This window comes from Rhagoletis zephyria, unplaced genomic scaffold, assembly GCF_001687245.7.
Source record: "Rhagoletis zephyria isolate East Lansing unplaced genomic scaffold, Rhagoletis_zephyria_1.1 Rzeph_scaffold_00737, whole genome shotgun sequence".
Lineage (NCBI taxonomy): Eukaryota > Metazoa > Arthropoda > Insecta > Diptera > Tephritidae > Rhagoletis > Rhagoletis zephyria.
Genome location: NW_016157821.1, coordinates 91,132 through 117,413, shown reverse-complemented (window position 1 = coordinate 117,413; position 26,282 = coordinate 91,132). Strand labels below are relative to the sequence as shown.

General features: G+C 34.4%; 2 protein-coding genes across 3 annotated transcripts in view; one reads left to right on the top strand and one right to left on the bottom strand.

The window, feature by feature from the left end:
• LOC108361336 (restin homolog) overlaps nt 1-26,282 on the bottom strand; it is a 135,340-nt gene that overhangs the window by 34,363 nt on the left and 74,695 nt on the right. For both annotated transcript variants that reach the window (XM_017613933.1, XM_017613932.1), the window contains exons 3-4: nt 11,972-12,109; nt 11,653-11,694 (exon numbers count right to left, since the gene is read on the bottom strand). In XM_017613933.1, coding sequence (XP_017469422.1) covers nt 11,653-11,694; nt 11,972-12,109 — 180 coding nt within the window. The remainder of the gene's footprint in view (nt 1-11,652; nt 11,695-11,971; nt 12,110-26,282) is intronic.
• Nucleotides 1-26,282, top strand: part of LOC108361338 (uncharacterized) — a 64,365-nt gene that overhangs the window by 514 nt on the left and 37,569 nt on the right. The gene's annotated exons all lie outside the window — the stretch shown is intronic.

Below are 26,282 nucleotides of genomic sequence, written 5' to 3'. Positions count from 1 at the left end.
TTTTATGTGAAACACATTTTTAATTATAACTGACCCCTTCTTCAATTATATTTACAAAAATTAATAAAATATGAAGTACTATTTGTTATATTTATATCACAGTGCCTGTTATTTCTAACTGGTATAGTTTGTTTTACTGGGCGATTGGTACTCATTTGTACCACATAACATCCCGGATGGTACAATGGTGTACCACCACCCCCCGAGCTAACCTTTCACTGTTTCTCAGATTTTAATTCAGCGATAATTTATATATTACTTAAATAACCGATTCCAATCAAAAATTTTATTTTAGCATTGCTATTCGAAAGCCGGGTCGAAAGGGTTAAGACGTTGAAAAGTATTGAATATCTAAATCACGGGACTAATCCCGGGATCTCGGGATTGTGATAACGACATCCCGAAAGTCCCGGGATCGGAAAACGCTCAAAAATTAGAATCCCTAGTGTACATGGACAGACGGACGGACGGACAGACATGTCTTAATCGATATCTCTTTTAGTTCTGAGCATTTATGTCTATATCTATCTCAAATCTTTTTAGCTGTTACAAACAACCGTTATGCGAACAAAGTTATAATACCCTTTTACACAAGAGCGCTCGGGTATAAAAAAGAAATATAGCCAATACTAGTCAAGAATAGGAGTTTCTATTATTGACATCAGTGCAAATTACAAATCCTGAAAATGCCGGGATTAATTTTCAAGAATCCCGGGATTTTTGGGACCTAAAAAAGGCCGGAATCCCGGGATTAACATTCCTAGTTAGACGAGAGGCACAGTCGCTGACTGGAGGCAAAGTACATAATATGTACAAAACACGAAATGCAACGAACCGTAAAATAATTTGTGAACACATACATACGTGTGATTGTTTAAGTACAGTACGTGTATAACATGCATGTGCACATACAAAATTATATTTATTTTTAACACTTTCCTGTCATTTTCTCAAACAAAATCACTTCTGAGACAACAAACCGGGCGATCACTTGTAGTTTTATTCCAAGGTTGAAAAAACACACTGAGCGCAGCGCAGCGAATGCCAATTGGCGGAATAAAATGCACTGAAGGTATTCGTTTGCGGATTGAAAGTAAAAAGTTGGAACAAACTATAATCGACACAAAAATAACAAAAAACTGCAAGCTTATTAGTCGTGTGACCCTATACATATGTATGTTTTCCCAATAACCAACCCTGCAAACCATTTTTTCAGAGTATTCTAAATTGTAGGGAAATTTTAAAGAATACGTAGATTCCATCCGATTCTTCTACAAAATTTCGGAAGAAAATCGGTAATGAAATGAAAATAATGCTGCTATGTGAAGAACTTCTTGCAGAGTTTTTTCCGAATTTTCTTTATTTTTCGTACAGAAATTTCTTTACGAGTTCGTGCCAACCACTTCATATAATTTCCTTTGAGGATTCGTAAGAAACTCGTTACCGAAATGAGATACTCCTAAAGATTTCATAAAGATTTCGGGAACTTTGGTTTGCAGGGAAGGTATCCGAATTTGTCGGAAATCAGACTTTTCTGAACAAAGTCGAAAGTCTTTCGATATAACTTAACGAATTCGTCACGATTTTTCACCGAATTTTTCGGATATCAGACTTTTCTGAACAAAGTCGAAAGTCTTTCGCTCTGGCTTAACGAATTCGTGACAGTTTCGTAACGATCCTACCTTACGAAATCGTTAAGTTATTTCTTTACGAAGTCGTGTCAACTTTCTCATATGAAATTATTGACGATTTCGTAAAGAAATCGGTTCCGATTTCGGAAAAATCTTTAGACGCGACGTAACGATTTCGGTAAGAAATCGAAACAAATTGTTTGGTGGGTTTAGATTTGTCAGTTGTACGTATGTATGTACATACTTATATCCGTTCGTACTTGAAGAGTGTATATGGGGCGTTCCATACCAAAATGGACGGGGTTCACACTTGATGTGTTTGATTCGTTTAAAATTTTTAGGGTTAATGGATAAACATAAATAATAAATAAATATGAAATTTGAGCTTGATTAATACATTTTTAAAAACTTTACAGCACAAAACAAAACAAACCGATTTAATAGTTTACAAAATATCTCGAGAACGGGGCGAGGAAAAAATTTGGAAAAAATCACACATGCATACATCAAAGTTCTCTATGAAAAGAACTATTTTTAAACTTTTTTCTCTTGAAAAATTTTTCACATAGATACAAATTTCTTGATAAAACAAAATAGTTTTTGAAAATATGCCATCTCGAAAAAAAATTTAAAAAAATCACAATGGTAGCTCTGAGTATTGCGCAATATATAAGTATAGTATTATGGGGTGCACTCTACAATAATTTGAGTTATGATTTTTTTTTAACCGAAGCTGAGTAAAATGAGTACATTACAAATTTAAAATTTTTTTAGAATTTTTTTGAGCATGCAGTTTTGTAGCTTATTAAATTTTAGTATAATAAAAGTTCAAGTTTAAGCGATTGCAAAACTGGCTTTAATTTTTTTTTTTAATTTTCTTTGAAAACGGTTTTACGCATTTTCTTCCATAAGAAAAAAGTACACAAAGCCGTCAGCATAAAAAATATTAAAAACCAACGCAATTTTGCAGTAGCTTAAATTTGTAATGTACTAATTTTACTCAACTTCGGTTAGAAAAAAATTCATAGTCGAAATTATTGTAGAGTGCACCCCATAATACTATACTTAAATATTGCACAATACTCAGAGCTACCATTGTGATTTTTTTTTAAATTTTTTTTTTTTGAAATGACGTATTTTCAAAAACTAATTTTTTTTATCAAAAAATTTGAAATTTTTTTTTAGATATTTTTGTTTTATAGAGAATTTTGATGTGTGTATGTGTAATTTTTTTTCAAATTTTTTCCTCGCCCTCGCTATTAAATTGATTTGTTTTTGTTTTTGTGCTGTAAAGTTTTTAAAAATGTATTAATCAAGCTCAAATTTCATATTTATTTATTACTTATGTTTATCCATCAACCCCAAAAATTAAAAAAAAATCAAACACATGAAATGTGAACCCCGTCCATTTTGGTATGGAACGCCCCATATACAAAATTGCAGTTCAAAATGGCTCAATCGTGAGGGTGTAATAAATCGGACTTACCAGAAACAGATACATTAGCATTATTAGATGCATGCATATTAGAGTGGTTCAAAAAACACTATTTTTGGAAATTCATAAACGCTACATCAAAATATTGTTATTTGTGATAAAAAAAACACGCATTTTTTTATTTTGAAAAAAAAGTTTTCTCGGAGGTCGCGCTGGTAAATTTTTTATAAAAACGGTGATTTTCTCATTTTTTTTTTTACTTTCGTGACTAAAGTGCAGCCAAAAATGTTGTTTTCACAGGTAATTACTCAGGTATTACTGATGAATATTCCCTTAATTACATACCTGTCTTGGACAGTTAGAATGGGCCTAGTGCCCGAGAATATGCTTTCGAAAAGAGACTGCTAAAATTCATGGGTTAAAACGCGTATGATGTCAGTTTTTAATGCAAATTGACGGATCCAATATGGCGATCAATTTCTTAAAAAAATTACTAAAATTAAAAAGTCGATACTGAACGTTATAAGCATTGTCATGGGTAAAACTCGTTACCAGGGTGTTTCTGAGATCGCTGATTACGAATCTGAAGTTAATTTTAAAAATTCGAAATGGCGTTTATGAATTAAAAAAAAATATATAAATAAAAAATTTAACCACTCTAATGCACATTTGTATTTAGAAATGTGCTTGCACCTAGTAAGGGTGCGCAAGTGTATCAATACAGCGCTCACTCGTAAACGATTTACTATACAAAATGAAGGTATATGAGTATATTGTATTTCAATTACATACTGCGTTTTCCAACAATTAGCGCCCACAACTAATTACATACATATATAAAATTATTTTATATATAGGTGAATGTTTAACGTTGTATCGCTTGCCATTCACAAATGTATGAATGCGTATGAACATATATGCGTGCATCAACATATGTAGGTGCATTTAGAATTTCATCACAACTGCTCTAAAATATTTATTAATATACAAATCAGGGTTGTTGCGAATAATTGTTTTCGCTTAATTTTAACATACGAATGTTGTGCAAGTGCACTGATAAAAGGTTTACCTGGGCACCACCTACTGCTCGAGAACAACCACATTTATTTTGCTTTTGTGATAATTGTCAAAAATAGCACGCAGCGAAACAAAGATAAAACAGAATGTGAAAAAGTTGACATCCAAGTTAAGAAATAGAACAAGAATCAATTCAAGGCGAATTTGAAATCTATTGAGGAGTGGGATTTGGCATGCAATATACTGCGCTCATTAGCATCGTTGATGCGATTCTCAAAAAGGAATTATTATTGTACCTCAAAGTAATAAATATAACTGGTGGAGGGTCAATCGGAATGAATTTAAAATACACTGTAGGAACGCTAAATTGACACAAAAAATGAAACGAAAGGATACGTAAACCATTTAGTGAACAAAAGTGGCGCATTATGCAAACCCTTACTTTGGGTTTACCGATTTTGACAATTCTCAAGTAAAAGTAAACAACGCCTCAGAAACTCTAAATGCACTGAAATTCAATAATACTTTTACAAAAATCGCAGTTTTTTAACATTTTCTGTATGAATTCTTTTTATCTATACTAATATATATTTTGAAAGCCGTTTTTTTCTGTTCGCAAAGCTTGAGATCGGCTGTACCGATTTTTTTGAAATTTTGGTTATAGGTTCTGGATGGGCTTCTCATTGTCTTAGGCAAACAAAAAATAGTTTAAATACTTCTTAAAAACGGCAACTGCAGGACTTTAAAAATCCTATAGAATTTAAGAGAATCTAAATAAGAGCGCCCTCCTCTGTTAATTTGTACGGAATACAACGCGAACCAAGGGTTATGTATACATATATACACGTGCTAATGTTAACGTTAATGTTGATTCTTATGATGTTAAATAATGTAGGCAATTACATATGTAGTATGTATGTACAAGGAGCAATTAACATTGCTGTTAGCACTTACATTTGTATATGAATATTTTTGTTGGTATGTATGTATATAATTACGCATAAAAACCCTACTGCTATGTTTCTTTGTACGTACTAAGTGCAACTCTTATCCATCTATGACATAGATTTTATGTATATCGCAAAGCTCGAGAACAGCTGAACCGATTTTTTCGAAATATCGGACTCTTTCTGCAGACGTTTAAAGGATGGTTATAGGCTAAAAAAAATCTCGATATATAAAAGGGGCGTGGAACCTCCCATACAAACAGAAGTTTCCATACTCCATATCTCTGGAAATAATCATGGTAGAGTTCTGGAACTTGTTATGGAGATATATGAAATCCATCGCATACTCTTGGAGAAAAATTGGAGCTATCGGAAAAGGGGGCGTGGTCCCTCCCATACAAACCGAATATTTCATACTGCATATCTCTGGAAGTGTTCATGGAAGAGCACTGGGACTTGGTGTTGACGTATGTATATGAAATCGATTGCATACTCTTGGAGAAAAATTGGAACTATTGGAAAAGGGGACGTGGCACCTCCCATACAAACCTAATTTTTCATACTGCATACCTCTGGAAACGTTCATGACATTGTGATGGAACTTGGTATGGAGATATATGAAATCCATTGCATACTCTTGGAGGAAAATTTGAGCTATTAGAAAAAGGGGCGTGGCAATACCCATACAAACCCAAATTTCCATACTGCATATCTCTGGAAGTGTTTATGGTAAAGTTTTGAAATCCATAGCATACTCTTGGAGGAAAATTTGAGCTATTGGAAAAGGGGGCGTGGCACCTTCCATAAAAACCGAATTTTTCATACTGAATATCTCTGGAAATGTTTATGGTAAAGTACTGTAACTTGGTGTGGAGATATATAAAATCAATCGCATACGCTTCCAGAAAAATTGGAACTATTGAAAAGAGGGCGTGGTACCTCCCATATAACCCGAATATTTCATACTGCATATTTCTGGAAGCGTTCATGGTAAAATTTTTGAACTTGGTACGGAAATATATTAAATCCGTCACAAACTCATGGAGAAAAATTGGAGTTATTGGAAAAGGGACGTGGCACCTCATATAAAAACCGAATTTTTCATACTGTATACCTCTGGAAATATTCATGGTAGAGTACTGTGACTTGGTAATGAGATACTATGTATATGAAATCAATCGCATACTCTTGAGAAAAATTGGAGCTATTGTAAAAGGGCGTGGGCCCTCCCATACAATACGAATTTTCATACTGCATATCTCTGGAAGTGTTCATGGTATAGTACTGGAACTTCATATGGAGATATATGAAATCAATCCCAAACTCATGGATAAAAATGGGCTCTCTGAGCAGAGGGCATGGCAAACNTGAGAAAAATTGGAGCTATTGTAAAAGGGCGTGGGCCCTCCCATACAATACGAATTTTCATACTGCATATCTCTGGAAGTGTTCATGGTATAGTACTGGAACTTCATATGGAGATATATGAAATCAATCCCAAACTCATGGATAAAAATGGGCTCTCTGAGCAGAGGGCATGGCAAACTACAAACGTACTGACTTTTACTTATCTTTGAATGTGTATATAATTCTTCTGTAGGTATGTTTGTGAGAGAAATCCTAAATGGCTGGAGGGATTTTAACAAAGTTTTCTGTGTATGTTTGAGTGGGGCTCTGGATAGTTTAGCTTCACAATTTAACCCGCCATTTGGCGCTGGAGTGGAGTTATTACTAAATCTTTTTTATGATCCGATTTGGCGAATATTCAAAACATGTATTGGAAACGGTAAAGGCAGTCCAATTCCAAAAGAGCTGCCAGGTGATGCTGAGGTCGAGTTATAACTAAAAATCGACAAAAAATAAAAGTTGCCGTCAATGTCAGACTTAATCGACCTGTTGAACCATTGTGAATATCGAACTCTCGTGTGTTACGATTAGCCTAATGGATGCGATTTGCCAACATTAGTATGCGTTTAAGCTTCATTCGGAGACCCCAGCAGTGAAATTCTGATAATCGCCACGCTAAATTTCCATCGCCGAAATTCTCTAAATGAAAATCAGTGGGGCCTAAAAGCACGCAACATAAAATTAACAGATGCAATGTGTAATCAACCAAAGCTGGAAATATGAGGAGCATTTAACTAGATGTTAGGCGCGCCTGCTATTCTTTTGGAGATTTTTAGCGATCAAAATTAGCGATAGCGTATGCTGGAATCCGGCTGCAGGGTTGTGTTGTGCAGTGGTAAATCTCAAATCACCACCTTTCGAAATACCTCAAAAGCCAGTTTCATGAAAGCAATTTAACGAAAATTTATTTTTTACTTGAATTTAATATGAAACCTAACAGAAAAAAAATAATATTTCACTCAAATTGCCTTCGTGAAACTGGCTTTTAAGGTATTTCATCTGAAATATGTATGTGTAGGTACATATATAGGATTTCTGTTGATCAATGATACGCACCCATTTTGAAATTGCCACCCGCTATACTATAAAGCTTCTAGGAGATATTCACTATAGAACCGGATCATTGTTGCCGCCAGGGAGTGAAGAGGAAAAGCTTCTTCAAATTTATTTCGTTTTGCGATTAACCGTGCTATGAAATGCTGCATAATTAGAGAATTTCAAGAACTTCTTCACGCACATAACACTTTCGTTAGGTTATTTAAAGCGGCAAATGACCACCAAACCATAATCTTAGCAGATGAATGTGCCAATGAAAATCGTAGACGTGAATTGTTGGTGAAAATGTTGGACCAAAAAGTTTTAATAAACAAAAATGTATTTTGTGCGGAACGAAGTTCGCAAGGTCTGCTAGTAAATGATATGTAGATATATTTTTGCAACTAACCACAATTAAACTACGTTTCCTATCGAAAAATTTTATATACACTCCGTTGCATAATTATAAATCCAGTACAAAAGTCTTTGAAACAGCCGTCACAATCAAGTTAGGTCAAAACTTTCTTCAATGACTTTTGCATGGTAAGAGCTCTATTATAATAGAGTGGTTATTTTTTTTTTATAATCATAACCTAATTTAAAAGAACTCAAAAAATTTAAAATTACTTGTTGCAAAACTATAGATCCAAAAAAAGAAATCCCAATAAAATGAGTAAAACATGCAAATATGTCCTTCTAATACTCTATTTGTGCTCCATTGACTTTAATTAACTGAAAAATGGGCTTCCTTATACTTAGACATAATGTCTTCGGTAAAGCGGCATCCAGTTTATGTCACTCTTGCAAAACCGCCAATTTAAGCAATATAACGTTTCCAAATTGGCGATTATCAGCATAAACTTTCTTTGCCAATATTCTTCACACATTTTCCATTGGATTTAGGTCAAGCAAGAGGGTACGAATATTGTTGGTTTCCTTCACAATTTGCCAGCAGTTAACAGCAAAATCTTCAGATCCCGTTGGCGTCAAACTATTTGGAGGGCCTTAAAACGTTACTAACACCTCGAGTATGGTGAAATGATCACGGCTCCGCGTCTTTTGCTACATTTTAAAGCTGCTCGAAAGGATTTCGCTAGCAAAAGCATGGCAATTGACAGAATTCACGAAGGTTTTAAAATGGTTATTTTACCTTAAAATTCACTATTAAGAAGTTGACTTAGGTTATCTTTTCAGACGAAAAGAAATTCAATCTGGCTGGTACAAATGTATTGAATGGATAATAAAACGATTTACAGCAAGAACGATGCATTTTTTACCGGCGGAACTTCGGTCGCGGAAATGTGATTGTGTAGGATGCAATAACATCCGATTGTACTCTTGAGTTGCAATTCTGCTCAAATTAAATGAAGAGTTTAGACTATCTTCCCATTCTGCTGAGCAGTCTCAAACCAGTTATTGAGTGCAATGAAAGACTGCATTTTTCAATTATTTTTTTTTTTTTTTTTTTTGATTTCTGCGTATGAGGCCTTATGTTGGACAAAAGGGGGAGTAAAAGTGTTTACCGCTGGTAAACCCAAATAAAGGTTAAAATTTAAAAACTAATTAATAAAATTAAAGTAAAATCTGTGAAAAATTAACAATAAAATCCTAAAATCTATAAAGGCTCCTTTCATTTTTTAAAAAACCTGGTTAACAGTTATTGGTCTCCACCCTGTACATACATATGTGTATCACCAGCCAGCAGAGAAACGTAAATTTTGCCGACAGAGCGGTTTCGAACATTTTTCGTATCCGGAAACGTTTCCGTACGTTCCAATTTTCTGAAAACCGTTCAAAAAACATGGGGGTTTTCGTACCCGGAAGCGTACAGAAGACAACGTCAATTTTCATTCATTTTTGTATCCGAAAAACGTTTGAAATAGTTTTATCTTATTTGTTCAACCTGAACATTTGAAAGCATATACACGAAGTCTTTCGTAGTGTTACTACATATTTTTTAGCTTTCAAAAGGTGCCGGGTTCGAATGCCGTAAGGCGCAATTAAAATATTCGTTATTTTCTTCCGGACTGTAGAGCGTACAATGCAATATATTTCAAAAAGTCAAATTGAGAAATTTCAGAAAGTAGTTGCTGAGCAGTCACAACTTGAATGTAAAGTGTCTTTGAAAAGAGGTTTTTTGTTTCCGAAAGGCGAATTCCAGGGAAAATTTCTAAAAGCATTTTTTGGCTTTTCCCGCAGTGGAAGGATATATATAATAACTAAACAATTAAATTCCGCAAAATAATTAATTTAAAGAATTTTTGATATTTTATTTAAATTGCCCGTTATTATTTCTTACAAACTCGCGATCAGTGTCACGCGACAACACTCGATTATTTTGGCAGCACTTGTAGAAAAAATAAAAATTGCAAGTGCAGCACGAGCAAGTTTAAATATATTTCCGAAATCGATTTGATTTCTTTCAGTTGCAGTCGCACCTTGCATCTCTTATTTCAGGAACTGATCGGAAAGGTATTTTTGGCTATTCGCACGTCGAAATACAATTTCTCTTTCTCAATTTGACAGCGAATCGCGTGGAAAAGTTGGAAATATTGCCACGTTTGACACGCTCTTAAGTTTGAAAAGCAAGTAATTTTCGGTACTTTTCTGTGCATACGTTTCGGTCGCCGACAAAGTATCCGAAAATGGAATCGGTAAACGGACAATACAAATAATACTAAAATCTTAATAAACAAGAAGGCGAGTTGATATAAACGTGTTAAAAATTAAATAGTTCTAAGTCCCCTTTCAGACACGTCAAGTCTTGAAAGCAATTTTTTCGCATTCTCTTTTGTGTTTTCTATTTGCTTCCACACGCGTCAACTTTAATTGAATTCAGGTCCTTGGTTCTTTAAATGGGAAGCAACGAAAAGATCAAAAGAGACAAGAAAACTTGAAACGAATTGACGGTACGGAGGTATCTGTACTCTTCCCCTCTCTTCTCACCTCCTTCGCCTTCGAACGAGCAGACTTGAAAGCAAGACTTGACGTGTCTGAAAGGGGACTAACAATTTACTTATTTGTGGACCTTTTACGAAACAAATAGCTTCGAGTTTGCAATTTTTTTCTTGTTAAGCTTACGGTTTTGAAAAGCCATCATAGTAAAAAATGTTTCAAAACTTAAGGTTTTTTAAGATTTTAAGTAAGTAAAGAAAAATTGGCGCAAATGTAACGGTAAATTTTATTCGACGCAGTCGTAAAGTTTTAATGCGATGTTGCATCAGAACTGAAAAACATGAACACCCTGTTGCCTCAAAAGTTGTGAAATTTTTTAATGAAGTAGGTACTTTTCATTGAAGTCAAAGTAGCGTACACCCTTTATTTTCGAAGCATTTCGTGAAGGCTAGCAAAATGGAAAATACACACAACATAAATCCCATTTTTATAAATTTTGTTGTACTTTTGTCAACGTTTCAGGCCTAATACGTATGTAAGTAAGCAAGCATGCGACGCTGTGTGAAGGCGCCATCAAAATACGAAGTTTTGAATTGAATAAAGCGACTGTGCAGAGAATACTTAAGACATAAGACTGTATTCCATAGCGAATCGTAAACTGAATTAATTGAGCGCAGCGCTGTAACAACAACAACCAAAGTAATACGAGTTTATAAGCGCATGCGCTTTGTCCAATTAAGGCAGCAACAAGTGGCACACATCTGTTGCAGCGATGCAAATGCGTTGCGAAGGCGCGTACACCCGCAATTCGTTGGCATTGACAGCGCAATGGTGCAGCAGCAACTGGCATATGTGCACAGCTAAATGAAACTGACAAAAAACTGGAATATTACAGAAAATAATTGCAAAATTGCGAAACAAATATGGGTTCAACGCATTAAACTCGCCAAACTCAATGTCGAAACACATGTACACCTGCGAAGAAAAAAAACTGAAAGTATTTTTTATGCGCACAGAGATCATACATACATTGCTAAAATAAATTGTTTTTCGAAACCAATGCGCGCAATTGACTAACGAATGTGACCTCAATGGAAAGTTGCAATCACTGATTTTCATAGGCTGCGGGCCTGCAGAAAATGCGCGAGTGGATGGAAAAAAACTAAAAAAAAAAAAACTTATAAATTATTTTGTTATTAATTTTAAATCGAGCTTGGTTAATCTGGCAGATAGCTGGTATCTGTGTGTTAGGTGGTTTTGGGCGGTTAATTAATAAACAGCTTACCTGAACTGCGGCGTCGACCTGTGGCCTCAAAATACAAATCGACTTTTCACACAAAGCACATAAAAAACGTGGGGAAACAATGAAACACGAATGCAGAAATCAAAAGGAAAAAACACAGAAAATGCAACAAATGAAAAACAAAAATATAGAGAAAAAATTAACAAACAACAAATTAAAAATTTACACACATAAGAAAACCACTTGTAGATGAGCATTGAGTGGCCGCATGATATGATCGCCGTGGCAAATCGTCATACGCCACGCTAGTAACAATGCTCACCTACAAAAAAAATTTGCACGTGCTTTTGCGATAACTTACAAGAGGTGCGGCGATCCCCATCCCCGGATTTCTGGGATGTCGTTGTCGATTTGGTTGAATTACGTGACGATGTGTAGTGGTCCATTTCTGGCGAAAGTGAGGAGCGTGTAAAGCGCTTTACAGTCTCTTGATACAGATCTAGCGCACGATGAATAGTTGGACGTTGAGTCAAATCGGAAGAGATGTTTGTACAAATCGTAGAAGTGGTGAATATATTTGACATATACCACACCACGAAGATCAGCGCAGGTCGTCAGAGAATTCATACATACATATCATCATTGCAGCAACGTATATTCACATTTACATTTGTATACAAGGTGGCGTTTAAAGATCAGCCATTAAAGCGTAGCGGTCGTGTGACAAACAAAAGCGTGGAAATAAAACGACAATAATTTCGCATTCAGTTGAAATTGCGATACAAGTAAATGTGGAAGCGTTAATGCCAGTAAACAATTACATTAGTACGCATATAAAATACTTATGAGTAAACTGGTTGGTGCATAGTGGGGATTAGCTAGTTACTTAAAGATACTTAGTTCGTTTTTGGGTTATTTTGCGAAACGCAATTTTCGCGCAAGCTGTTAGCGAACATACTATTTTAGCAACATTAAATCATCTTTATGCAGCCTTGTTAAATCACGCTTTGCTATGTTTTAAAGTTAGAAACAAGTTTTAGTTAATGTTGATGTTGGTTAATTTCTATTTAATTTTCGTGTTGTAAGTACTGTCCAAATTTTCAGCTTAACCGTTTTCTCGTAAGTAAAATAAAACATAAACTGTGGCCTTCACTATGAAAGTTCGACGTTTTTTTTTACTTTCAATACTTTGCAAGGGCGCACAGTGCCGCCTAAATGGGCAAAAATCGAAAAATTCGTTGTCAGCAATGTGAACGTGTTTGGTATTTTTGTAAAGGTAATTTATCCACTAAAAAGAATGAAATACGAATTTCCATACAAAATAAATTATATGCCGCCAGGGGCCTATTTCATAAAAGTGACAGGTGCGACAAGTGTCGATTTTTCTATAAAATTTCACTGCCAGAATTGCGGCGACATTTTTCCTTTTTCATATACATACGTTTGTAGGCAACTGTGAAAATTTTTGGAAAACGACAGTAATAATATGGAATATTGTCGACAATTGTGCTGACAACTGTCAATCTGACAAAATTGTCGCGACAATGGCGACAAAGCCAAATAGCTCCGTGGGAAGCTTTCACAGGAGAGTTTTGTAAATTTATTTATATGGTAATTGCGCGCATTTCATTACATTTCAATAATTTGAATATTTCTTAAAACTAAAATAATGCAAATTCAATTATTACACATGATTTACATATAAATTTCATATGACTAGCGACAATTTTGTAAACGACAATTTTAAACCCCGACAATGACAATTTGTCACTTTTTCAATGAAATTGCTCATAGAATTTAAGAGGTCACAATTGTTTTTATGAAACAAAACACCCAGCAAACTGTCGAATTGTCACTGACAACATGGAAAATGCCTGTCGTTACAAAACTATCACTGTCGCTTTATGAAATAGGCCCCAGGAAGGCACTAAAGACGACAGATTTTATACGAAGAATATTAATATGAGCACAGCCGTGCGTAAGCTCTTCGCAGAAACAAATGTCAAAAATACATGTTTGAAATAAAATGTTGGTTTGACGTTTTTTATTTCCACATAGATAGTAGTATTTAATTAAATAGTACGGGTTTTTAGCTTTCGAAAGAAGAAATAAAAATCGGCTCATGTTTTGCACTTTTTGAAGTAATGCGTTTATGCTAATGCATAAAATCATTTTTTTAATTTTCTGTCAGTGCCATCAGATCTGCACAATTCGTTCTATTTTTAAAAATGATGTGTCAGATTAAAAAGCTTGACCTGTAGACAATAGAGGTTTATTTTTTTAAAGAGTTGCCACCTGTTTCAAAACCAAATTTCGAATTTTTTAATAAGTTAAATGAATTATTAAGAGATGGGTATCAATCGAAATATGTATGATAAGGGTTTATTTCTGAACTACATGTAGAGGGTTGTCACCTGCTAAAAAATCAAATTGCATTGGAATTAAAGAAATTAGGTAATTGAAATAGACAGGTATCACCATATGAGAGTCAGACGAAAGAGGTTTAATAAGGTTTTAGCTTGCAAATACTACGAAGAGGGTTGCCACCTGTTTGTAAGGTCAAATTTAGTTACACTAAAATAATAATTACTAGAGTGCCAGTTACTGTCGAAATTCGAGAGAGGATTTCTAACTTAACACGCAGCAAAACTTATACGGTACAAATTAACTAACCGGAAAATCTTCTGCTAAAACGTAACTAAATTTTTTTTTTATCTGTGAAGGTCTTTGGAGGACTCCGGCAGGGCTTGGAATTGACCTGATACATTCAAGTTTATCGATAAATTTCAATGATTTGATACATATCGATAGTTCGATGAATTTCAAGAACACTAAAATTCGATAACTCAACAAAATTCGTTAACTCGACCAATTTCGATAACTGTGAAATTCGATGGCACGATAAATTTAGATAACTCAAAAATGTAAAAACTTTGGATACCTTTATAAATTTTTACTTTTGACATCTCCACATTTTTCGAAAACTATCTAAACATTTTGATAACTCGTTACACTCTGTTAATACGATTAAATGCGATAAGCAGTGATAAATCGATAAGCTTATATAACCTTGAAATTTCGATAAATCGATTTATTTTGAAAATTCCATAAACTTTGCTTCGTTGAAGCAACCAATTTCAGTAGATCAATAATTATCGATAACTCTGTAAGTTGAAAGAACTCCATGCATTACGACACCTCGATATATTTCGTTAAGTCTATAAATAATGATAATTCAATAAATATTGATAACTTGATACATTTCTTTAACTTGACAAATTTCGTTTATCCCACACGTTTTTATAGTTCGATAACGATCCGTAAATTTGGATAACTAAGTTTCTGTGTCTATAAATTTCGACAACTCAGTAAACATTGATCAGTTTGAATAATTCGATACGTTGCGATAACTTAATAAGCATGGATAAATTTTTATAATTATATACTTCGATGATTCGATAAATTTCAGTAACCTTTATGGCTGATTTTATTTCGATTCCTATCGGAAAATTTCAGCTCTGTTAACCTAATTCTTATGTATTTCTCATTGTCTCCATTTTCGCCTTTATCTCAATTTTCGCCTTTATCTTCACTTTTGCCTTTTTTTTGTCTTCATCGTTATCACTTGTTTCTTCATCTTCATATTTATCTTTATTTCAAAGTTTAATTTCAAATACGAAGTAAAACAAATGCGAAACGCTTGAACTGAACAGGTTGCAAAAACAACCATTAACAAATATGGAAATTTTTAAACGACGATTTTCAACCAATTTCGAAACTACAAAAACTGTCCTCATCTACAGAAAATTACTTTCCGACGGTGTTTCTGGCTTTGAAATCGGTAACTTTACCTTGGTCTTCATCTTTGTTTTTATCTTTCACATCTTTGCTTATATCCTTTTCTTTTTCTATTCACGTAGATGAGATGAGGTGCGATGACGCGATAAGATGTGACGTGATTTTATGTGATGTGATAGGATGTCATGTCATGTGTTGTCATATCCTCTGATGTCATGTCATATGATGTCATACCATGTGATGTCATATCATGTGATGCCACATCATATAATGCTATGTGATGTCATACGATGTCATATCATCTGATGTCAAGTCATGTGATGTCATGCCATATAATGTGATGTCATATCATATAATGTCATGTCACGTGATATCATGTGATGTGATATCATATTATGTGATGCAATATCATGTGATGTCTCTTCATATCATGTGATAAAATGTGATGTGATGTCATGTAATGTGATCACATTCGATGTTCCGATTAGTGTATCGATAACCCTGTTGATAACTGTGTTGATAAAAATACCGATAACAATATCCATACACATATAGAAAAATACGATTGTAAAATCGATTAATTCAGCGATAAATATAACAATCATCAGTATCGATTATTGTACATATCGTTAACAATATAAATGACTAAATCGATAACAAAATCAATTATTTAATCGATTATTGTACCGATAACAATATCCATTATTGTATCGATAACTATATCGATTATTATATTGATTATTATATCGATTACAATAGCGGTTATTTAATTAATAACAGTATCGATAACAATATCGATTATTTTATCGATAGCAATATCGATTATTACATCGATAATAATATCGAGTTTTATATCAATACCAATATCGATCTTCATCCTCATCCTTTTCTTCATATTTATCTTTATTTTTGCATATTCCTCTTCACCTTTACCTTAAAGTGTTTAAATTTACTTTGATCTTCGTTTTTGCCATGTACCTCTAGGCATCTTTGTTTTTGTTTTTATTCTCAAACCGCTAAACCGCTGAGAACCATTTCCATGTGCATTATTTCCCTTGAATTTGACAATTTACTCCCAACCAACGAACTGCCGCTAAAGAAGTTTCACTTCATAAATTCAAGAAATGTTCTTACCCTTTCAGTTACCTTAATTCTTAATTCTGTCATTGTCTCCATTTTCGTCTTTATCTTCACTTCTGGCTTCTTTTTTTTACTTCATCGTTATCATTTATTTCTTCATCTTCATATTTATCTTTATTTCAAAGCTTAATTTCAAATGTGTAGTGAAACAACAGGCGAAACATGTCAAATTTAACATGTTGCAGCAACATCTATACACAATTCGAAAATGTTTAAACGACGGTTTTGGCCGTAATTTTCAACCAATTGTGAAACCTGCTCATTTACGGAAAAATGCCTTTCCAACGGTGTTCTTGGTTCTGAAATCGGTTCGGTAGAATCGCCAAACGAACGGAGACAAAATTTATGTTAGCGTATTGATATATAGATGTTAAACCAAAGGTTTGCGACATCATATTTGTTATTTTATTAAAAATACATACATTGTCAATCAGTGATTTGTTCTGATTACATTCCTTTTAAATTACCTTATTCCCTTAATTAAAGTGAATTTTATTTTTTAAATATGTGGCAACCCTTCTGTTTTTGCATTTTTAAATTTAGTGTCATCAATTTTACTAAGAAGCGAAGTTTCATTTAAATCCATCCATAATTCTATTTTTGCCCACATTTCATATAGAAGGGAAGCACTGTTGGGCGGTTGAATTACGGAATTAAAATGAAAATTCTGCGTGTTGCATAAAGTTCTAAATGTATTTTGAAATTATACCAAGCTGGAAAAACTCAATAAACGCCCTTATCCTGCAAACACCTGACTACATATCGTCCCTACCATGTCAAACTATCGAATGTGAAAATGGGTAGATACTTTTCAGGAGAGCAAAGAAACTGTTTTAAAAAATGTTGTTGTCATTAGGAAAAAGTGTGGGATTACACACTTTGTTAAAGCCAGTATCCTCTGCTTCTAAGAAGACTCGAAATTTTACGATTTGCCAATTTGCGTATCACTCTAAATGCATGCGCAAGGTATCGTAATTGAATTGTTGGCATAACAAAAATGAAAATAGTGGAAAAAAGCAAACGTTAATTTACAAGGCGCACTTAGCACGGTGCATAGGCAACTGGCTGAGTCAGTGGGATCGTCGGTTCGAAGCCTACTGAAAGAAGTCTGATGAGGAAATGTGGTGATTTCCGAAATAGCTTTCACTTCTACCATTTTATCAAATTATTGTTGCTTTTCCACAATAAATTTTCCTTAAAAAACGGTCTCGATTTCAATAAAAATTGTTGAATGTAATTGAAAAAGTATTTTCGCATATTCCACTCTGGCCGGAATTACCATTTTCAAACTTGTTACATATATTCTTCATGCCATTAGCAAGTTATGGTGAAACTTTTGGGCCGATCAGATAACCCGTAAGCCCGCCTTCCCCTCTCCCCATATATAACGTTGATTTTGAACGATAGCCTTTTTCAAAACTTTTTTAAAACTTGCTTAAACCCCCTTTAGTGTGTCACCCATATTGTGATGTATATTTCAATTATCTAATCGCCACAATTCAAGTTGAATTTGCTTGTTTAAGCATGTGGCAACCCTACTAAATATAGTTTTGAATAAAGCCTTTCAAACGTATTTCGATTGATACCAATCTCCTTCAAACACCTCAAAAATAGCTTAAATATTCAAACTAAAGATTATTTAGCACTCTTTCGTTTCGACTTTTCAAAAAAAGGGCAACCCTTACGAAAAAATAAAAATGTATTGCACATCTATACGCCAAGCTCTTGACACCTTATTTTTTGTAAATTGAATGAACTGTGCAAATCTGATGTCATTAACAAAAAAGTGATATGTATATGTAAGGTAACAGTTTTTCAAAAATGTGGCAACCCCACTAAAAAAATAAAACCTTATTGCACATCCGGGGACCGTATTCTTTCACTTTGCACCTCATTTTTAGTCCAACTAACTGTGAAGATATTATAATTTTTAAAATGGTGGTAGCCCTACTAAAAAGTGGCCAAGCACCTTCATTTGACATCTCATTGGGATCAACTTGTCAAATAGCGTTGTAGAATTTAATTAAAAAACACCCTATCTCAAAATTCGGTTCAAAAACGCTTTATCTCACTTCAAAATGTATAGAAAATATGCTGATATAGGGCGTTTTTGAATCGGCAGCTGAGATAGGGCGTTTTCGAAACGAATTCTGAAATAGGGCGTTCTTGAAAAGTTTTTTGAGATAGAATGTTTTCGAACTGACTGCCGAGATAGGTCGATCTTCCACTCAGCCATCGATATAGACTATGCAGCTTCCTTTTTAGGAAGGTATTACCTAGTTTTAGTTGACGCTTACACAAAGTAGCCGGAGGTACACATTATGGCGAATATCACTGCAACAAGCACGATACTTAAATGCGAAATCTTTTCAACTTTCGGAATACCAGATGTCATCGTTTCTGATCACGGAACTCAATTCAATTCCCGTGAGTTCAAAGATTTCTTAAAGAGAAATGGTATTCAGCATAAGCAAGGTGCTCCTTACCATAGCGCAACGAACGGTCAAGCAGAACGTTTTATCCAGACTTTGAAGGCAAAGCTGAAGGCATCTAAGGCCGTAAAAGGAAATGTGAAAAATGAACTAAATACGATTTTGTTGGCATATAGGCGATCTATTCATCCTTAAACTAATAAGTCTCCGGCAATGTTACTGTTTGGCAGACAAATTCAAACCAAATTAGACCTAATGACCAAAAGTTCTCATAAAAGTTTACCGAAGCCAGAGAAGCCGAAGAAACAATTTTCCCAGGGGGAGAGAGTGGCGGTTAGAGATTACCTCTCAACGTTCGGCAATGTGCTAGGAACAATGTGCTACAACAGGACGTGGAAACGTCATGCTGACCAAATGCGCCGTGTGGGACAAGATTTAGAGAATCTTGTCAAAGGTAAACAACACCAGCAGCAGCAGCAAGTAAATTAAGATAGTTATGAGCAGCAGGCTGAAACACCGATTACCAGATCATCTGATCCTACATCGTCAGCAAGCGAAGTACATGTTTCAGTTCCATCTAGCCCGGAAATCAAGCAGAATTTCAAAACAACCAGATACATGCCAATATCAATAAAATGCACTTACTGTTGAGCATATTGATTTACATAACTAAGTATTATTATTTCTTTTGAGTTTTTAAGTAAATAACTAATGCAGGAATTACTAATTTGCTGATGTATAATTTATATTTTTAAGTTCCTTTAATGAAATAAATTGTAATGTTAGAAAATCTTAACTTAAAACTAGCTGGGGAGAGATGTTATATGTGTCACTCTGTAATAAGAAAGAAACGTGAAAGAGCAATAAACGGTAGTATCTCCGCTAACAGCAACTCCAGTGTTTAGATGTAACTTAGCGGTATAAATATTGCCTTTCGATAAAAATCTTCAGTGTTAGATGCACGATAATTAGCCCGGAAATTTTGTATATTCACCCTCCGAGGAAGTACAATGTCAAAATCCGATTCCTTAGCGATATCGGTAACTAACGTGGCAATGCAAGCGCTTTTTCTACGCATTTTGCTGTTATCCCCTGATATGAAATGAATATATTGCGTTGATATTAATGCGCTAGACACTTTATGGCTTATTTATGCTCATTTTAGCAGAAGTTGGCATTTTCATCCTTTTAATCATGTAGTACATCGGCGTAATACTGATTAAGACGGGACTTATTAATTTATTTTAACCGTTGAATACAGATGATTTCGTAAAATTCGCTCTTATAATAAAAATTAATATTATAGGTAATGACCGGTTATGTAAATGTCTTTAATTTTCAGTATATTTTTCTAGTCATTAATATACTTATGCGCATACAAATGTCTGGTTACAAAGTTGAAAGTGAAATTTTCTATGTTCACCTCGGAAATATACAAAAAGTAGCATCAGAAAGTTCGATTCTACATACATATTGTTACCTTAATTCACAAAGCCCTTAAAAGCTGGGTTATGCAAGATTTAGACTTGACTTGACTTACCAAGAAACTTAGACGCGATTACTCAGCGTGTCACCTATTACCTTTTCTCTTTGTTTTCATTCTAAGCACTTGTATTTGTACACGTAAAATTGTAAACGTTTAATTTGTTTTAACGCCAAAATTTTAACAAAATTATCATTAAAATAAATGTGTTTACGCGAATCAAAATGTGATTGTTTATATTTTATTTTCTGTCTTTATTTGAAGGTTTGTTTTTCGATTGCCAGATGAATTACGTTTATACAAAAAATTATACTGTCACACAAGTTTGTAGGGATTTTATTTAAAAAAAATAAATGGCAGCATGATTATCTCATAGCTCTCTTTGCACTTAGAAAATTTACTTAGAAATCAAAAATCTGTAGGTGTCAATGTTTCTAAGTGAAGTTGTTTTTTGGGTAACTACATACACGCGCTGCTCATTTGCCAGATATACAATTTTCAATTCAAGTCAAGTCTAAAGGGTTAACACATCAAAACTGCGATACTTAGAGATTACTACCAGAAACAAACTAGAAGGCTTTGAAATTATTTTTTTTGTATTATATAACTTGGAAGTTTATATGTTATTAAAACGTTAAAATTTTAGTTATTATTTGCTCCATATGCAAGTGATCGGTATTTTCATCGCACACGCGACATCATGTTCTGCACGACTGCATCATTGNGTTAAAATTTTAGGTATTATTTGCTCTATATGCAAGTGATCGGTATTTTCATCGCACACGCGACATCATGTTCTGCACGACTGCATCATTGACTTTACGCGATGCGCACAACTACTTTGTTTTGCACTCTTCAATTTTTTTTACTGTTTCACCTGTTTTCTTCAAGATTCCTTTGACAATTGACCAATATTCCCCAATGGGATGTAGCTCTGGGCTATTGGTTGGATTGCAGTCGTGAGGTACGAAATTGATGTTATTTGCATTATACCACGGCAATGTGTCCTTGGCATAGTGGCAGCTTGCCATGTCCGCCTAGAACAGAGGCCTACTACCTTATATGTTGATAAATTACAGAAGACGCCTTTTGAGGCATTCATCCCGATAAACTTGATCATTCATTGTGCCGGATGGGAAAAAGGGCTGCTCTTACCGCCACAGGAACAACTAGCTTACCAAACCATGTTGTTTTTTGGAAATTTGGACTTCATTTTTAGCTTACAGCTTTCAGGGGCATCTTGACGACTTGCAGCAGTTTTGTATACTGCTTGACTCTTGACCTGAAATATATTTTGAATTTTTAAAGCAGTAGGTTTCGTAGTCCATAACGATGCAGTTGTATTTTTATACCCGAGCGCACTTGTGCACAAGGGTATATTAATTTTGTTCACATAACGGTTGTTTGTAACAGCCAAAACGAATCGAGATAGATATAGACAAATGTATACATAAATGATCAGGATGAAAAAAGAAATCGATTAAGCCATGTCTGTCTGTCCGTCCGTCTGTCCGTCTGTCCGTCTGTCCGTCTGTCCGTGTACACGATAACTCGAGCAAAAATTGAGATATCTCAACGAAATTTGGTATGTAGGTTTCCCTTAATCCAAGGTAGGTTGGTATTGAAAATGGGCGAAATCGGACTTTAACCACGCCCACTTCCCATATAACGGTAATTTCCAGAAATACGAAAACTGCGATATTTTAGTAACTACTGAAGATAATTCACTCAAAATTGATATTTACAATAATTTTTAGACGAAAAATAAGAATATTATAAATTTTTGGAAAATGGGCGTAGCCACGCCCACTTATGGTTACATGTGTATATCTTGGTAACCGCTGCACCAATTTCTTCCAAACTTGGCACAGTTGTTGGCCTTGGTACAGCATAAAAAACCGCCGAAACTTTTTAAAATCGGACAATAACCACGCCCACATCCCATATAACGGTAATTTAGAGAAATACAAAATCTTCGATAAATCAGTAAATATTGAAGCTAATTTATTCAAAATTGATGCTTGCAACAATTCTTTACCAAGAAATACGTTTATGGTAAAATTTTGGAAAATGGGCGTGGCACCGCCCACTTATGATCACATATAAGTATATCGGTAACCGTTCTACCAATTTGTACCAAACTCGGTATGGTTATTGTACTTGCCACGTGTAAGCAAAACGTTGAAAATTATTGAAATCGGACTAAAATAACGGCCGATTCTCATATAACGGTAAATTTAAGAAATGCTTGAAACTTCAATATTTCGAAATTGAAGGACGCTAATTTACTCAAAATTGATACACCTCGGCTTTCCATCTAGCGGAAGGTTTCGGAAGGGTGAAAAAACATATATTTAATACTTGCGCCGGGTATTTAATGTTCGGCTCCGCCCGAACTTAGACTTTCTTACTTGTTTAATTTAGAATTCATACAACTTCCGACTGCGGGATTTCGTTGTAACATTCTACTTTGCGCCTCGCTCTGGCACTGTTTGATTTTTAGAACATCTCAATGAAGCTTTCCGCTTTACCTTTTGTATGAAAAACTGCTATCTCCGTACGGATTTTGCAACATAACGCGACAAAACCTTCGGACCTCGTGAAAACGCACTGAGGACCTTCCGAGCACTAATTTTATCACTTTTACCATGCCAACCCCCGCACCCTGGTTCTCTTGTAACTGCCAGGCCTTATTTGTACCGATTAAAACTCTGTAAACTGTCGAATAGTGTTATCTTTAATTTTTAGCAATTTTACTTGTACTTAAGGCCGGATCATTTATAAACTCGTGCAAAATGGTTTGTCTCGTTTCTAACTCGGTTGCCATTTTAAGCGCAACTAGGAATCAAATTCAAATGAAATTTCTTCTACGTGCAACTAAGGTCATGGTCAACTTATGGTATTTAAATTTCAAAATATTGAAATCTTTTTTTGTAAGTTATAAGCTTCCCAAAGTGTCGCAGTTTTGGTGTGTTCACCCTTTAAGTCTTGCATAACTCAGCTTTAACCAATAATTTTTTTCATATTCATCCTACCAAAATCTGTGAAAAAAGCAGTTTCGAAAAAAGTGTTAGTTAGGGCTTTTGTGAATTAAGGTAACGATGTAGTGCTTATCATAACCTTACGACACTCACATAATGACAGGATTTCACCATTTATCTTAATATCTTTTAATTCTAATGATTGGTTTTTAAAAATATTGTATATTTTTTTAACAAAAACAGTATAAATCCACGTTTCAATCTTGGTGCAAAATTTAAAAAGAAATCAACAAACTTTCGTAAAAATTTTGAGGTTCTTAATTCGATATTTTTTAGATATCCTGAGTATGCAGTTTTGTAGCCCGTTCAATTTGAGTATAACAAAGTGCAAGTTTAAAATTGCCAGGAATCACCATTAATTTTTGGGAATTTATTGCGTTGAAGATATGCTCATTTTCTCCATATAAAAAAATCGTCGAATATGCTTCGTATGAAAGAAAATGGTTGACATCGTAACAAAAAAATTTTCAAACATCAACGGTAAGTCCCAGTTATGTGCTTTAAACTTGCACTTTAGTAAAATTGAGTGGGCGACAAAACTGCATACTCAAAATATTTCTAAAAATTTGAATTAAAAAGTTCTAAATATTTACGAAAGTTTGTTAACTTGGATTTATATGGTTTTTGTTGAAGAATATACTATATTTTTACAAATAAGTAATTAAAATTAAAAAATATTAAGGCAAAAGGTTAAATCTTGTCAATATGTGAGTGTCGTAAGGTTATAATAAGGACTATACATTCATAGTATCTACATACCCATTGTTTTAATTTTTCACGTTGGCGAAGAGATTTACATGATTTCTCGCTGTATAAATAATATTGTGCAAGCCTACAAAAGGGATTATGATTGAAGATTAAAACAAAATACTTTTTAAAAAATTAGTTTTCAAATTTCTCGTTTGAGGTAATATATTTTTATTGGAAATTTTACTTTTTCGAGCTCCCCTTTATCCGCCACTGATTACACCAGGGATCCTTATAGGGGTCTGCGAATTGTTGATCTATAAAAAAATTCTTGCTATTGCGAATTAGGGCGACATGATCTTTGTCATGCAATATAGAAAGAAACTAAAAAGTATTTTCTCTGTTACTGAGTGACTGAAATCTAAACCGCTTCGGAGACATTTTCTTTAGAAGATACATATAGAAGTGGCCTAACCCAAAATTTGTTTGATCAACAAAATAGACCAACGGGAACAAGTTATGTACGTTTTGAAAGTATGTATGTGTGTACATAGCCAGTATGTATTTCTGTATGTATGTATGTATATTAAAATGACTTTTTTTCAACGTTATTTTTAGACGTACCTAGTAGAACTTGGGATCATCGTACGACTGCTCGGTGAGTACTCCCTTGGAGTATAGGACTACTCCCCATTGCTCCCTATGCTTCTGTGTAGAAGCATGTAATTTTGTATACTCCCTTTAACACGGGATGTCCTAGGGTGGCGAGTAATCCCTTTTACCTCCTAAATGAGCAGTCAGGGAGTTCATTCAGAGCTTAACTGCTCGCTTAGAATATATCCCATTACTCTTCTAAGCGAGCAATATAGGAGTAAAAAAACCGAAAAATCTCGTTTAATGCTCCTAAATCATGCCTCAGAGAGCATTCTTTACTTGCTCGCTTAAGAGATCTCCTATTTGACTTCTAAGCGAGTAATAAAGGAGGACAAAACCGACAAATCTATCTTGTTGCTCCGAAATCAGGTCAAGGGGAGTACTCTTTTATTTCTCATATAGGGAGATCTCCCTTCAAGTTCTAGTGGATATATGCTTCGAACAAAAGATACAAATGTATTTAAAAAACTTCTTTAGCTTTGAAAGTAAAATTTGCCTGAGGCCCGTAAGTAAGTTATCCGTAAACTAACTTCATATGCACAGCTGCGTGCATATGTACGCACTGATGTGTATGTTTTTTCGAACCTAAATCCACTGGAGAATGGTAAGTGCACGTCTTGAATGGGGGAGGTTACCACACTAAATCATAACACAACAACAATAATTAACGACTGCAGTTGCATTTTCGGCATAACCAAAGCAATCATTATAGACTTATATAACAACTTACATAAATACGCACGCATGTGCTTCCGTATTATGATTTACCTCTTAACAAAGCAATGCAACATTTCTCATATATAAATTTTTTGAGATTCAAACGGAATGATAATTTTTTCAAGGTGATGGGATTCGAGCAATGAAACCCTTTCAAAAAGAACTAAAGCAAAGAGTTAGTTGTCAGTTGTGATGTGTTCTGAATAGTGACTCTAACTGTGTCAAATACTATTTTGGCAAAGCAAGTGAACTGCAAATTTTATTTATGTACATATGTATGTACAAAAACAACACGGTCCGATTCCATGTCAAGCTAGTCCAAGTAATTCATTCTTTTTTTTTTTTTTTTGATTGCGTGTGTACTTCTTATGAAGCATATAGTATATACATATGTATATAAGTACGTATGTATGTATGCAGCAACCTCAAAAGTAAATACTTTTCTAGCCATTTCTTTGCGCTTGGCGTTGTTTCCAACTTTCACTAAACGCTGGTGAATGGACAAAGCGAATGGTTGCGTCCGGATCGCAGATTAGGCCAAGAGAAGTCAAATAGAAATAAATGCGCATTCACACAAATTCCGATAAATGTACATTAGGGTGTCCATCGAAAATGATTTTTTTTTGGAAATTTGAAGACCCTTCCCCCCAATTTTATTCATTTTTGTGAGAAATACTATTGCCTATTTTTATAGACTTTTTAAAGGTCATTTAGAGGTCG